The 16,218-nt window shown below is 46.2% G+C and overlaps 1 protein-coding gene across 5 annotated transcripts in view; it reads left to right on the forward strand.

Moving 5' to 3' along the window:
* LOC137377460 (importin subunit alpha-4-like) overlaps nucleotides 1-16,218 on the forward strand; it is a 125,567-nt gene that overhangs the window by 65,487 nt on the left and 43,862 nt on the right. For all 5 annotated transcript variants that reach the window (XM_068047053.1, XM_068047055.1, XM_068047054.1 and 2 more), the window contains 3 exons: nucleotides 11,649-11,744; nucleotides 14,180-14,265; nucleotides 15,829-15,915. In XM_068047053.1, coding sequence (XP_067903154.1) covers nucleotides 11,649-11,744; nucleotides 14,180-14,265; nucleotides 15,829-15,915 — 269 coding nt within the window. The remainder of the gene's footprint in view (nucleotides 1-11,648; nucleotides 11,745-14,179; nucleotides 14,266-15,828; nucleotides 15,916-16,218) is intronic.

Below are 16,218 nucleotides of genomic sequence, written 5' to 3' on the forward strand. Positions count from 1 at the left end.
CTGCATTTCTACACAGACTGCTTCAGTATCTGAGGAGTCGCGAATGTTGCTGAACATTGTGCAATCATCAGCGAACATCCCCACTTCTGTCCTTATGATTGAAGGAAGGTCATTGATGAAGCAGCTGAAGATGGTTGGGCCGAGGACACTACCCTGAGGAACTCCTGCAGTGATGTCCTGGAGCTGAGATGATTGACCTCCAACAACCACAACCATCTTCCTTTGTGCTAGGTATGACTAACCAGCAGAGAGTTTTCCCCCTGATTCCCATTGACCTCAATTTTGCTAGGGCTCTTTGATGCCATACTCGGTCAAATGCTGCTTTGATGTCAAGGGCAGTCACTCTCACCTCACCTCTTGAGTTCAGCTCTTCAATCCATGTTTGAATCAAGGCTGTAATGCGGTCAGGAGCTGAGTGGCACTGGCGGAACCCAAACTGAACATCACTGAGCAGGTTATAGCAGTGTCGACAACAATCTATATTAATGACTTAGATGAAGAGACAGAGAGTAATGTTTTTAAGTTTGCTGATTATATAAAGGTATCACTGACCAACTCAAGCAAATGGACCTCTGGGTGGAGCACTACCTAGAACTGTACTCCGGGGAAAATGTTGTCACTGATACCACCCTCACTGCAGTCCAGTCTCTGCCAGTCATGGATGAGCTGGACGAACAGCCAACAACATCAGAACTCAGTGATGCCATTAATTCTGTAGCCAGTGGAAAATCCCCTGGAAAGGACGGCATTACCCTTGAAATAATCAAGAGTGCCAAGCCTGCGATACTCTCAACACTCCATGAAATGCTTTGCTTGTGCTGGGATGAGGGAGCAGTACCACAGGACATGCACGCTGCCAATATCATCACCCTCTATAAGAACAAGGGTGACCGCGGTGATTGCAACAACTACCGTGGAGTCTCCCTGCTCAGCATAGTGGGGAAAGTCTTCGCTCGAGTCGTTTTAAACAGACTCCAGAAGCTGGCTGAGCATGTCTACCCTGAGGCACAGTGTGGCTTTTGAGCAGAGAGATCCACCATTGACCTTCGCCAGCTACAGGAGAAATGCCGCGAACAACAGATGCCCCTCTACATTGCTTTCATAGATCTCACCAAAGCCTTTGACCTAGTCAGCAGACGTGGTCTCTTCAGACTACTAGCAAAGATCAGATGTCCAACAAAGCTGCTAAGTATCATCACCTCATTCCATGACTATATGAAAGGCACAATTCAGCATAGCGGTGCCTCATCAGACCCCTTTCCTATCCTGAGTGGCGATCTTCATCTCACTGCTGATCACACATGCGTTCAAGTCTTCAGAGGAAGGAATTTTCCTCCACACAAGATCAGATGGCAGGTTGTTCAACCTTGCCTGTCTTAGAGCGAAGACCAAAGTAAGGAACGTTCTCATCAGGGAACTCCTGTTTGCTGACGATGCTGCATTGACATCTCACACTGAAGAGTGTCTGCAGAGACTCATCCACAGGATTGCAACTGCCTGCAATGAATTTGGCCTAACCATCAGCCTCAAGAAAACGAACATCATGAGACAGGACATCAGAAATGCTCCATCCATCAATATCGGCAACCACGCTCTGGATGTGGTTCAAGAGTTCACCTACCTAGGCTCAACTATCACCAGTAACCTGTCTCTCGATGTAGAAATCAACAAGCGCATGGGAAAGGCGTTCGCTGCTATGTCCAGACTGATCAAGAGAGTGTGGGAAAATGGCGCACTGCCACGGAACACAAAAGTCCAAGCCTGTGTCCTCAGTACCTTGCTCTATGGCAGCGAGGCCTGGACAGCGTATGTCAGCCAAGAGCGACGTCTCAACTCATTCCATCTTCACTGCCTCTGTAGAATCCTTGGCATCAGGTGGCAGGACCGTATCTCCAACACAGAAGTCCTCGAGGCGGCCCAGCATATACACCCTACTGAGCCAGCGGTGCTTGAGATGGCTTGGCCATGTGAGCCGCATGGAAGATGGCAGGATCCCCAAGGACGCATTGGACAGCGAGCTCGTCACTGGTATCAGACCCACCGGCGTCCATGTCTCTGCTTCAAAGACATCTGCAAACGTGACATGAAGTCATGTGACATTGACCACAAGTCATGGGAGTCAGTTGCCAGTGATCGCCAGAGCTGGCGGACAGCCGTAAAGGCGGGGCTGAAGAGTGGCGAGTCGAAGAGACTTAGCAGTTGGCAGCAAAAAAGACAGAAGTGCAAGGGGAGAGCCAACTGTGTAACAGCCCCGACAACCAATTTTATCTGCAGCACCTGGGCAAGAGTATGTCACTCCAGAATTGGCCTTTATAGCCACTCCAGGTGCTGCTTCACAAACCACTGACCACCTCTAGGCGCTTACCCATTGTCTCTCGAGACATGGAGGCCAAAGAAGAAGGTGGAAAGGTAAGCTGTGAGGACAACAGAGAGAGGCTACATTGAGATATAGACAGGTTAAGCGACTGGGAAACAAGATGTCAGATGGAGTATAATGTAGGGAAGTGTGAAGTTATGCACTTTGGTCATACGAATAGAAAAACAGAATATTTTTAAAAGGTGTGAAACTTGTAAGTGTTGCTGTTCAGAGTCTTGGGTGTGCTTGTACAAGGAATGCAGAAAGTTAACATGCAGGTACGGCAAGCAATTAGGAAAGGCATGTTGGCCTTTATTGCAAGGGGATTGGAGTCCAGGAATAAGGAAGTATTGCTACAGTTGTACAGGGTTTTGGTAAGACCACATCTGGAATGCTGTGTGTAGTTTTGGTCTCCACAGTTAAGAAAGGATATACTTGCATTGGATGCTGTGCAGCGAAGGTTCACTAGGTTGGCCCCTGGGATGAGGGGTTGTCCTATGATGAGAGTCCAAGTAAATTGGGCCTGTGTTCTATGGAATTTAGAAGAATGAGAGGTGATCTTGCTGAAGCATAAAAGATTCTAAAGGGACTGGATAAGGTAGACAGTGAGATTATTTCTGCTGGTCGGGGAATCTAAAACACGGGGCACAGTGTCAGGAAAAGGGTTCGATCATTTAGGATTGAGATGAGAAATTACTTCACTCAAAGGGTTGTGAATCTTTGGAATTCTCTACCCCAGAGGGTTGTGGATGCTCCAACATTGAATACATTTAAGGCTGGGATAGATAGATTTTTGGTCTCTCAGGGAATCAAGGGACATGGCGAGTGGGCGGGAAAGTGGCATTGAATCCGAAGACCAGCCATGATCTTTTGAATAGCAGAGCAGGCTCGATGGGCCATATGGTCTACTCCTGCTCCCACTTCTTGTGTTCCTGTAAAAAAAAAAAACTAATTTTATATTTCTGGAATGTCAAGTTTCTCCATCATGATAAAAATTCCGCACTTTTAAGATAGTTTTGGTAAGTTTGTTTATATTGATATTTTAGCTTCTATCTTAATCCTGTCTTCATCCTTTCATACTCAGTTATTTCACTATCTGAAGATTTAAATTAAACGTCAAGGATAATTGGGGCTTTTAAATTTCCTGGTTTGTTTGTGAGAGTACTTTATTGTGATTGACTGCTTATCCTGCTTGCTCTTGATCCTCTTGACTTGGAACAAATTTTAAACTGTAGTTGGGAAAGGCGAAATGCATACCGCAGAGATTGCCAGATCTTTGTGGACAGCTTTCTTTGAGGTCGCCACTGAGCGCAAAATCCAGGTCAATAGAACAAACAAAGAACAAAAAACAGTACAGCACAGGAACAGGCCATTCGGCCCTCCAAGCCTGCGCCGATCTTGATGCCTGTCTAAACTAACACCTTCTGCACTTCCGGGGCCCATATCCCTCTATTCCCTTCCTATTCATGTATTTGTCAAGATGTCTCTTAAACGTCGCTATCGTATCTGCTTCCACCACCTCCCCTGGCAGCAAGTTCCAGGCACTCACCACCCTCTGTGTTAAGAACTTGCCTTGCACATCCCCTCTAAACTTTGCCCCTCGCACCTGAAACCTATGTCCCCTAGTAACTGACTCTTCCACCCTGGGAAAAAGCTTCTGACTATCCACTCTGTCCATGCCGCTCATAACGTTATCATGTCGCCCCTCCACCTCCGTCGTTCCAGTGAAAACAATCCGAGTTTTTCCAACCTCTCCTTATAGCTAATGCCCTCCAGACCAGGCAACATCCTGGTAAACCTCCTCTGTACCCTCTCCAAAGCCTCCACGTCCTTCTGGTAGTGTGGCGACCAGAATTGCACGCAGTATTGTAAGTGTGACCTAACTAAGGTTCTGTACAGCTGCAACATGACTCTATGCCCCGACCGATGAAGGCAAGCATGCTGTATGCCTTCTTGACTACCTTATCCACCTGCGTTGCCACTTTCAGTGACCTGTGGACCTGTACGCCCAGATCTCTCTGCCTGTCAATACTCCTAAGGGTTCTGCCATTTACTGTATACCTCCCACCTGCATTAGACCTTCCAAAATGCATTACCTCACATTTGTCCGGATTAAACTCCATCCGCCATTTCTCCGCCCAAGTCTCCAACCGATCTATATCCTGCTGTATCCTCTGACAATCCTCATCACTATCCGCAACTCCTCCAACCTTGGTGTCGTCCGCAAACTTACTAATCAGACCAGCTACATTTTCCTCGAAATCATTTATATATACTACAAAGAGCAAAGGTCCCAGCACTGATCCCTGCAGAACACCACTAGTCACATTCCTCCATTCAGAAAAACACCCATCCACTGATACCCTCTGTCTTCTATGACCGAGCCAGTTCTGTATCCATCTTGCCAGCTCACCTCTGATCCCGTGTGACTTCACCTTTTGTACCAGTCTGCCATGAGGGACCTTGTCAAAGGCTTTACTAAAGTCCATATAGATAACATCCACTGCCCTTCCTTCATCAATCATCTTCGTCACTTCCTCAAAAAACTCAACCAAATTAGTAAGACACGACCTCCCCTTCACAAAAGCATGCTGTCTCTCGCTAATAAGTTCGTTTGTTTCCAAATGGGAGCAAATCCTGTCCCGAATAATCCTCTCTAATAGTTTCCCTACCACTGACGTAAAGCTCACCGGCCTATAATTTCCTGGATTATCCTTGCCACCCTTCTTAAACAAAGGCACAACATTGGCTATTCTCCAGTCCTCTGGGACCTCACCTGTAGCTAATGAGGATGCAAAGATTTCTGTCAAGGCCCCAGAAATTTCTTCCCTTGCCTCCCTCAGTATTCTAGAGTAGATCCCATCAGGCCCTAGGGACTTATCTACCTTAATGCTTTGCAAGACACCCAACACCACCACCTTTTTGATAATGAGATGACTGAGACTATCTGCACTCCCTTCCCTAGGCTCATCATCCATCAAGTCCTTCTCCTTGGTGAATACTGATGCAAAGTACTCATTTAGCACCTCACCCATTTCCTCCACATAGATTCCCATCTCTGTCCTTGAGTGGCCCAACCCTTTCCCTGGTTACCCTCTTGCTCTTTATATATGTATAAAAAGCCTTGGGATTTTCCTTAATCCTGTTTGCCAATGACTTTTTATGACCCCTTTTAGCCCTCCTGACTCCTTGCTTAAGTTCCTTCCTACTGTCTTTATATTCCTCAAGTGCTTCATCTGTTCCTAGCCTTCCAGCCCTTACAAATGCTTCCTTTTTCTTTTTGACGAGGCTCGCTATATCCCGCGTTATCCAAGGTTCTCGAAACTTGCCAGACTTATCCTTCTTCCTCACAGGAACATGCTGGTCCTGGATTCTAATCACTGACATTTGAAAGACTCCCACATGTCAGATGTTGATTTACCCTCAAACAACCGCCCCAAATCTAAATTCTTCAGTTCCTGCCTAATATTGTTATAATTAGCCGTCCCCCAATTTAGCACCTTCACCCGAGGACTACTCTTATCCTTATCCACAAGTACCTTAAAACTTATGGAATTATGGTCACTGTTCCCGAAATGCTCCCCTACTGAAACTTCGATCACCTGGCTGGGCTCATTCCCCAATACCAGATCCAGTACGGCCCCATCCCTAGTTGGACTATCTACATACTGTTTCAAGAAGCCCTCCTGGATGCTCCTTACAAATTCTGCCCCACCTGAGCCCCTAGCACAAAGTGAGTCCCAGTCAATATAGGGGAACTTAAATTCACACACCACTGCAACCCTGTTACCTTTACATCTTTCCAAAATCTGTCGACATATCTGCTCCTCTACCTCCCGCTGGCTGTTGGGAGGCCTGTAGAAAACCTCCAACATCCTTCCTATTTCTGAGCTCCACCCATATTGCCTCGCTGCACGACCCCTCCAAGGTGTCCTCCCGCAGTACAGCTGTGATATTCTCCTTAACAAGTAACGCAACTCCCCCACCCCTTTTACATCCCCCTCCATCCCGCCTGAAGCTTCTAAAGCCTGGAACATTTAGCTGCCAATCCTACCCTTCCCTCAACCAAGTCTCTGTAATAGCAACAACATGATATTTCCAAGTACTAATCCAAGCTCTAAGTTCATCTGCCTTACCTGTTATACTTCTCGCATTGAAACAAATGCACTTCAGACCACCAGTCCCGCTGTGCTCAGCAACATCTCCCTGCCTGCTCTTCCTCTTAGTCCTACTGGCCTTATTTACTATGTCCTCATTTATTTCACTTGCTGTCCTACTGCTCTGGTTCCCACCCCCCTGCCACACTAGTTTAAACCCTCCCAAGTGATGCTCGCAAACCTTGCAGCCAGGATATTTGTGCCCCTCCAGTTTAGATGCAACCCGTCCTCCTTGTACAGGTCCCATCTGTCCCTGAAGAGAGCCCAATGGTCCAGATATCTGAAACCCCCCCTTCTACACCAGCTGCTCAGCGATGTGTTTAGCTGCACTATCTTCCTATTTCTAGCCTCACTGGCACGTGGCACAGGGAGTAATCCAGAGATTACAACCCTAGAGGTCCTGTTTTTTAGCTTACTACCTAACTCCCTAAACTCCCCCTGCAGGACCTCATCACTCTTCCTGCCAATGTAGTTGGTACCGATGTGTACCACAACCTCTGGCTGTTCACCCTCCCCCTTCAGAATGCCCCCTGTCCTTTTAGAGACATCCTTGACCCTGGCACCAGGGAGACAACATACCATCCTGGAGTCTCTTTCACGTCCACAGAAGCGTCTATCTGTGCCCCTGACTATGGAGTCCCCTATAACTATTGCTCTTCTGCGCTTTGTCCCTCCCTGCTGAACAACAGTGCCAGCCGTGGTGCCACTGCTCTGGCTGCTGCTGTTTTCCCCTGATCAGCCATCCCCCCCATCAGTATCCAAAACGGTATACTTGTTAGATAGGGGGATAGCCACAGGGGATTCCTGCAGTGACTGCCTGCCCCTTCTAGCGGTCACCCATCTATCTGCCTGCACCTTGGGTGTAACCACTTCTCTAAAACTCCTGTCTATGACACTTTCCACCACCTGCATGCTCCTAAGTGCATCCAGTTGCCGCTCCAACCGATCCATGCGGTCTGTGAGGAGCTGCAACTGGGTACACTTCCTGCAGATGTAGTCGCCCGGAACGCTGGAAGCGTCACGGACCTCCCACATCTCACAGGTGAAGCACTTCACCCCTCTAACTGACATTTCTAGCACTAATTAGTTAATTAATATAAAATAAATAAATACTTATTAAATCCTTACTAAATTATGATACACTTAACTATGTGGTCGCTAGTGCTAGATTTCTACAATAAATACTAAATGCTAACTAAATACAGTAATCTCCTCCCTCTGGTTTAGTTACTCTACTTATTAATTAGTTAATTAGTGCTTTAATCAATTTTTATCAATTTTATTTTCAAATTCGGTACAGATTCCCTACCAGCCAATCAGGTCACAGCTTTCCTGTGACGTCATTTTTTCAGTTTTTTTTCCCTCCCCGAGGTAACTTACCGGTCCGGAACTCCGCCCTCCGAGTCTGCTCCGAGAATCCCCGAGGTAAGTTTTTATTCTTACCGGTCTGGAACTCCGCCCTCCGAGAATCTCCGAGGTAAGTTTTTTATACTTACCGTTCTGGAACTCCGCCCTCCCGAGTCTGCTCCGAGAATCCCCGAGGTAAGTTTTTCATACTTAACGCTCTGGAGCTCCGCTCTCCGAGTCTGCTCCGAGAATCTCCGAGGTAAGTTTTTTATACTTAACGGTCTGGAACTCCGCCCTCCGAGTCTGCTCCGAGAATCCCCGAGGTAAGTTTTTCATACTTAACGCTCTGGAGCTCCGCTCTCCGAGTCTGCTCCGAGAATCCCCGAGGTAAGTTTTTACACTTACCGGTCTGGAACTCCGCTCTCCGAGTCTGCTCCGAGAATCCCCGAGGTAAGTTTTTTATACTTACCAGTCTGGAACTCCGCACTCCGAGTCTGCTCTGAGAATCCCCGAGATAAGTTTTTTTTATACTTACCGGTCTGGAACTCCGCCCTCCGAGAATCTCCGAGGTAAGTTTTTTTTATACTTACCGGTCTGGAACTCCGCCCTCCGAGTCTGCTCCGAGAATCCCCGAGGTAAGTTTTTTTATCCTTACCAGTCTGGAACTTCGCACTCCGAGTCTGCTCCGAGAATCCCCGAGGTAAGTTTTTTTTATACTTAACGCTCTGGAACTCCGCCCTCCGAGTCTGCTCTGAGAATCTCCGAGGTAAGTTTTTTTATACTTACTGGTCTGGAACTCCGCCCTCCGAGTCTGCTCCGAGAATCTCCGAGGTAAGTTTTTTATACTTACCGCTCTGGAACTCCGCCCTCCGAGTCTGCTCCGAGAATCTCCGAGGTAAGTTTTTTATACTTACCGCTCTGGAGCTCTGCTCTCCGAGTCTGCTCCGAGAATCCCCGAGGTAAGTTTTTTATACTTACCGGTCTGGAACTCCGTCCTCCGAGTCTGCTCCGAGAATCCCCGAGGTAAGTTTTTTATATACTCACCGCTCTGGAACTCCGCCCTCCGAGTCTGCTCCGAGAATCCCCGAGGTAAGTTTTTTATACTTACCGGTCTGGAACTCCGCCCTCCGAGTCTGCTCCGAGAATCCCCGAGGTAAGTTTTTTATACTTACCAGTCTGGAACTCCGCTCTCCGAGTCTGCTCCGAGAATCCCCGAGGTAAGTTTTTCATACTTACCGCTCTGGAACTCCACCCACCGAGTCTGCTTCAATGTAATTTACTTGGGATAGCTTCGTACAAAGAAAGGGAGCATCTAGAGGGGGAGTAAAGCAAGAATTTGAACTCCCCAGATCCTTGTATGAAGTGTGGCAATTAAAGGCACCAACAGACTCATTTAAAGCCAGGCACTACAGAGCTGGAGCAGAATGGGGGAGGGGCCACTGAGATCAGTGGTTCCAGTAACTCAGTGTCAAGAAACAAATACAGGTCCAGGTGTAGATTCCAAACTCTCTCCCTGACAGACTGTACTGACCTGACTGCAGAGAGTTTAGGTGCACGTTGATAGAACCAAGTGTAGTGGACCCCCCCAAATGTGTCCAAGTATCCCAGCATACTGGGGCCATTCCCTAAAATAAAAGCAAATACTGCGGATGCTGGAAATCTGAAAAAAAACAAGAAATGCTGGAAATACTCAGGTCTGGCAGCATCTGTGGAGAGAGAAACAGAGTTCACGTTTCAGGTCAGTGACCCTTCAGAACTAGCAAATATTAGAAATGTAAAAGGTTATAAGCAAGCAAAGCGGGGATGGGGCACGAGATAATAAAGGAGAAGGTGTAGATAGGACGAGGTCACAGAGTAGCTGACCAGAAGGTTGTGGAGCAAAGGCAAACAATATGTTGATGGTGTGTTGAAAGATAAAGCATTAGTACAGATAGGGTGTTAATGGATTGAAAATTGAACAGCCGCAAGTACAAACATGAAAAAAAAACAGTGGGTAAGCAAACTGAACAAACTAAGATGAAATAAAATAAACACAAAAAATATTTTAAAAAAGGAAAAAAAAACTGAAAATGAAAGTAAAGTGGAGCCCGTCATGCTCTGAAATTATTAAACTCAATGTTCAGTCTGGCAGGCTGTAGTGTGCCTAATCTGTAAATGAGATGCTGTTCCTCAAGCTTGCGTTGATGCGCCATTCCCTAGTTCAGTGTACTGAGCTGGTTCTCGCAGGTTCAGTCTCCAGGTAATGCCTCCAGCGACTGTCTGCACAAGTCTCAAGGGTTTGCCCATTATCCATAAGATGAGACAACTGCCTTCAGCAGGGAGGGTGGGGTCACGAAAGGCTTCTGGCAGGGTGTCTGTCAACTTGATGTTCTCTACATTTAAACCCATTTGCCAAGCTCACTCACTTGCTAACTACAACATGGCCTCATGTCAGGATGATTAGTAGAAGTATCCTCACTTTAGGATTGATTTTCCCTCCTGGTTATTTGATCACACTTTTCTTTTACCCAGAGTCTTCCCACTGTGAAATCCGTTCCCTTTTTTGCCTGAAATCTGCCTCTTAACTTAGAAACATAGAAAATTTGCAGTACACAAGGAGGCAATTTGACCCATTATGTCCATGTCAGCTAAAAAAAAAAGAGCTAACCAGCCTAATCCCACTTTCCAGCTCTTGGTCTGTCGCCCTATGGGTTACAGTATTTCAAGTGCATATCCAATTTTTATTTTAAATGCGATGAGGGTTTCTATCTCTGTCACCCTTTCAAGCAGTGACCTCTGGTCATGAATCAAGTAAATGGAGCAGTGGGAGTCCTAGTTGTTTTTTTTATTATTGGTTCATGGGATGAGTGTTGCTGGCAAAGCCAACATTTGTTACCCATTCCTTATTGTCCTTGAGAAGGTGAGTCGCCGCCTTGAACTGCTGCAGTTCCCGTGGTGTTAGGGAGGGAGTTCCAGGATTTTAACCCAGCGACAGTGAAGGAACACGATATAGTTCCAGATCAGGTCGTGTGAGACGCATAGGAACTTACAGGTGGTGGTGTTCCTATGCATCTCCAGCCCTTGTTTTTCCAGCTGGTAAAGGTTGCGGGTTTGGCAGGTCTTGGTGAGTATTCATTGCTGTCACCTGTGCACCGGTAGTGGAAGGAGTGAATGTTTAAGGTGGTGGGTGGGGTGCTGATCAAGCGGGCTGTTTTGTCCTGGATGGTGTTGAGCTTCTTGAGTGTTGTTGGAGCTCCACTCATCCAGGCAAATGGAGAATATTCCATCACACTCCTGACTTGTACCTTGTAGATAGTGGCCAGGCTTTGGGGAGTCAGGAGGCGAGTTACTCGATGCAAAATTCCCAGCCTCTGACCTGCTCCTGTAGCCATCATATTTATACGGCTGGTCCAGTTAAGTTTTTGGTCAGTGATCAATACGTAGGAGTTCAGATCTCCACGTCTTGACAAAATTGTTGCTCAGCACCAGAAATAAGTGTCATGTGAAGTAACTAAAACAAAAATATTAAATATATATGTTTAATTGTGTAATTGATTTTTGTACAGAAAAGGCACTTGTGTTATGTTACAGAAGGCTCATGGAATTTTTCTCACACAGGAGGGGGCATTTAGAAGCAAGAAGGTTGAGAACCCCTGACTTAGAGCTAGGTTGGCATGTATGGAACTGTTGGAAATTAAGATATGCTGCACTAGATGAGATTTACCCTGAAGTTCTAATTTGACTTGAATCTAAATTCAATTCGTATTACTGTTCAAAATGTAATATATTTTTGCTAAATTTTTATGCAGGAAGCTTCTGTCAAGTGACCGGAATCCCCCCATTGATGACTTAATCAACTCTGGAATCTTGCCAATCCTTGTGCAATGTCTTGAAAGAGATGAGAAGTATGTACTGTACTGTGCATGTGATGATTTGGCACTGCCTTGTGTGTTCTGGGAGTGTGAATGCCAGCCCTCCTGATGTCCCCTTTTGCCACTCTCTTGGCCTGTATTTGCTGCCTTTTTAGCAACTGCTGCAAAATGATGCATGTATGAAGACCTGTGAAAGTGTGCCTGGAATTTTAAGTGTGTAAAGAACAACCTTTCATTCCTTTATGAAGAATATTTCTTTTGCCTGATGTTGCCTCTGTTTAAGATGTGCTTTGAGTCCCGTGCGAGTGTTTTTCCCAGACGAAGGCTATTTCCTTTCCACGGCCAGCTGTTGGAGACGGGCACATAATACAGGACAAGGATCATTTACCCTTCATTTCTTCTGTCCCATGGTTCTATGGACACCACCACATTACCAGACTGCAGAGCCAACCCTGCACCTTAAACCCAGGTTCTAACCAGAACGTTAACTCTGCTTCTCTCTCCACAGATGCTGCCAGATCTGCTGAGTATTTCCAGCATTTCTTGTTTTTATTTCAGATTTCCAGCATCCGCAGTATTTTGCTTTTATTTTAATGCTAAAGTAATCATTTGTTTAAGCTGCTTGTATTTTGTAATGTTCATCAAATGAAAGCACACCTTCATAATTTCAGGATGTCCCTTTACAACCAATTAAGTAATTTTGAAGTGTAGTCACTTTTGTAATGAAGGAAGTATGGCAGCATATTTGTGCACATCAAGCTCCCACAAACAGCAGTGAGGTCAATTATCAGGTAATCTTTTTAGGTACATTGGCTGAGGGTTAAATATTGTCGCGTACACCTGGGGGAAACTCCCCTTGCTTCTCTTCAAAATACTGCAGTGGGATTTTTTATGTCCAACTGGGAGGGCAGATGAAGCCTTGGTTTAACATATATCTGAACAACAGCACTCCCGACAGTGCAGCACTCCCTTAGTGCTGTCCCTCCACCCGTGCAGGCCACCCTCAGTCCCGCCCGTCCGATGGTGCAGGCCACCCTCAGTCCTTCACTGGAGTGTCAGCCTAGATTATGTGCTAGTCTCTGGAGCGGGGCTTGACCCCAAAAGAACAAAGAACAGTACAGCACAGGAACAGGCCATTCGGCCCTCCAAACCTGCGCCGATCTTGATGCCTGTCTAAACTAAAACCTTCTGCACTTCCGGGGACCGTATCCCTCTATTCCCATCCTATTCATGTATTTATCAAGATGCCTCTTAAACGTCGCTATTGTACCTGCTTCCACCACCTCCCCCGGCAGCAAGTTCCAGGCACTCACCACCCTCTGTGTAAAGAACTTGCCTCGCACATCCCCTCTAAACCTTGCCCCTCTCACCTTAAACCTATGTCCCCTAGTAACTGACTCTTCCACCCTGGGAAAAAGCTTCTGACTATCCACTCTGTCCATGCCACTCATAACTTTGTAAACCTCTATCATGTCGCCCCTCCACCTCCGTCGTTCCAGTGAAAACAATCCGAGTTTATCCAACCTCTCCGCATAGCTAATGCCCTCCAGACCAGGCAACATCCTGGTAAACCTCTTCTGTACCCTCTCCAAAGCCTCCACGTCCTTCTGGTAGTGTGGCGACCAGAATTGCACGCAATATTCTAAGTGTGGCCTAACTAAAGTTCTGTACAGCTGCAGCATGACTTGCCAATTTTTATACTCTGTGCCCCGACCGATGAAGGCAAGCATGCCGTATGCCTTCTTGACTACCTTATCCATCTGCGTTGCCACTTTCAGTGACCTGTGGACCTGTACGCCCAGATCTCTCGGCCTGTCAATACTCCTAAGGGTTCTGCCATTTATAGTATACTTCCCACCTGTATTAGATCTTCCAAAATGCATTACCTCACATTTGTCCGGATTAAACTCCATCTGCCATTTTTCCGCCCAAGTCTCCAACTGATCTATATCCTGCTGTATCCTCTGACAATCCTCATCACTATCCGCAACTCGACCAACCTTCGTGTCGTCCGCAAACTTACTAATCAGACCAGCTATATTTTCCTCAAAATCATTTATATATACTACAAACAGCAAAGGTCCCAGCACTGATCCCTGCGGAACACCACTAGTCACATCCCTCCATTCAGAAAAGCACCCTTCCACTGCTACCCTCTGTCTTCTATGACCGAGCCAGTTCTGTATCCATCTTGCCAGCTCACCTCTGATCCCGTGTGACTTCACCTTTTGTACCAGTCTGCCATGAGGGACCTTGTCAAACGCTTTACTGAAGTCCTTATAGACAACATCCACTGCCCTTCCTTCATCAAAACCTTCTGACTCCAAGGCAAGTGTGCTACCGTTGAGCCAAGGTTGGCACAGTTACATTAGAACTGTAGCACAAATTTCAAATTCTGGCTGAGAAATATTTAACACGAGATTGTTTGTATTAACCCATGCAATTCTCCATTGCTCCCTTTTGTGCAGCCCTTCGCTCCAGTTTGAAGCAGCATGGGCATTGACCAACATAGCATCAGGAACATCAGCACAAACACAGGCTGTAGTCAAAGCTAGTAAGTGATGAAACAACCTGTATATCGCCTGCTGTTTTAGGACAGTCATTATCTAAGAAATCTGTTTGGGATTTGTTGTTTGACCACAATCCCACTGTCTCATTGTTTGCAAAATACTAACTCGAAATTTCAGAGTGGGAGTTACAGGAAGTGAAGGCCAGTGGGATTGTGGGTATTAGTGTTGGTTTTGAATATAGAATCACGGAATAGATGCTGAATTTGTGAAAAATGTTAGTTCGGCTCTTGCTGGATTATTGTCCCATAATGAGAAGGTTATTGGCGCTATGGAAAGTGGACAGTGCAGATTCATTGGATCAACATTGCTGATTGGAGAAGGCTGCAGGATTTTAAAATTAAAACGTTTGGACCTTGGGAGATGTTGGTGCTGTAACTGTTTCAGTGCTGGTGGTGTTGGGGTTTAACTGTTTCGGTGCTGGTGGTGTTGGGGTTTAATTGTTTCCGTGCTGGTAGTGTTGGGGATTAACTCTTTCAGTGCTGGTGGTGTTGGGGTTTAACTGTTTCGGTGTTGGGGTTTAACTGTTTTGGTGTTGAGGTTTTAACTGTTTCAGTGTTGGTGGTGTTGAGGTTTTAACTGTTTCTATGCTGGTGGTGGAGTTAACTGTTTCGGTGCTGGTGGTGGGGTTTAACAGTTTCGGTGCTGGGGGTGTTGGGGGTTTAACAGTTTCGGTGCTGGTGGTGTTGGGGGTTTAATTGTTTCGGTGCTGGTGGTGTTGGGGTTTAACTGTTTCGGTGCTGGTGGTGTTGGGGTTTAATTGTTTCCGTGCTGGTAGTGTTGGGGATTAACTCTTTCAGTGCTGGTGGTGTTGGGGTTTAACTGTTTCGGTGTTGGGGGTTTAACTGTTTTGATGCTGGGGGTGTTGGGGGTTTAACTGTTTCAGTGTTGGTGTTGAGGTTTTAACTGTTTCAGTGTTGGTGTTGAGGTTTTAACTGTTTCGCTGCTGGTGGTGGGGTTAACTGTTTCGGTGCTGGGGGTGTTGGGGTTTAACTGTTTCGGTGCTGGTGGTGGGGTTAACTGTTTCGGTGTTGGGGTTTAACTGTTTTGGTGCTGGTGGTGGGGTTAACTGTTTCGATGCTTGGGGGTGTTGAGGTTTTAACTGTTTCGGTGTTGGGATTAACTCTTTCAATGCTGGTGGTGTGGGGATTAACTGTTTCCGTGCTGGTGATGTTGGGGTTTTAACTGTTACGGTGCTGGTGGTGTTGGGGTGCAGAAGACAGCTGCGGTGAGAACTGTTTTCAACGGATCTGGTTGCCAATCAGAAGTCTGTATTTAGGAGGACTTTTTGTCATGGATGCATAAGATTTGTTGGTGATTTTAGATTAAATGGCTTCAGCTTATTTGCACTAGAGTTTTTTTAGTTTACTGTTTCACCAATGAACTGTCATCTACTCTGACATCTAACCCTCTTGGTTTGCAAACATCTGTGAGAAATGACTTGTTTTCTGTAATTGTTTCAGTAATGAAGAGACGAAAGTGCTGCACCTAAATGGACTGAGTATACTGCTTAGACATTTTAATGACTGTGCCTCAATGTTTTATTGCAGATGCTGTGCCTTATTTCCTAAGGTTGTTGCACTCGCCACATCAAAACGTCTGTGAACAAGCAGTTTGGGCCCTGGGAAACATAATAGGTAATATAAAGTAATGTGACATCGTAAAGAAAAAGGTAGCCTAGTGGTGATCATGAAACCATTGTCGATTGTTGTAAAAACCCATCTTGTTCACTAATGTCCTTTAGGGAAGGAAATCTGCTGTCCTTACCTCGTCTGGCCTACATGTGACTCCAGACCCACAGCAATGTGGTTGACTCATAACTGCCCTCTGAAATGGCCTAGCAAGTCAATCAGTTGCATCAAACTACTACAAAGTCGAAGAAAAGGAATAAAACCAGACGGACCACCCGGGATCAATCCAGGCACCAGAATCGACAACGG

The sequence above is a fragment of the Heterodontus francisci genome, chromosome 15 (genome assembly GCF_036365525.1).
Source record: "Heterodontus francisci isolate sHetFra1 chromosome 15, sHetFra1.hap1, whole genome shotgun sequence".
Classification (NCBI taxonomy): Eukaryota; Metazoa; Chordata; class Chondrichthyes; order Heterodontiformes; family Heterodontidae; genus Heterodontus; species Heterodontus francisci.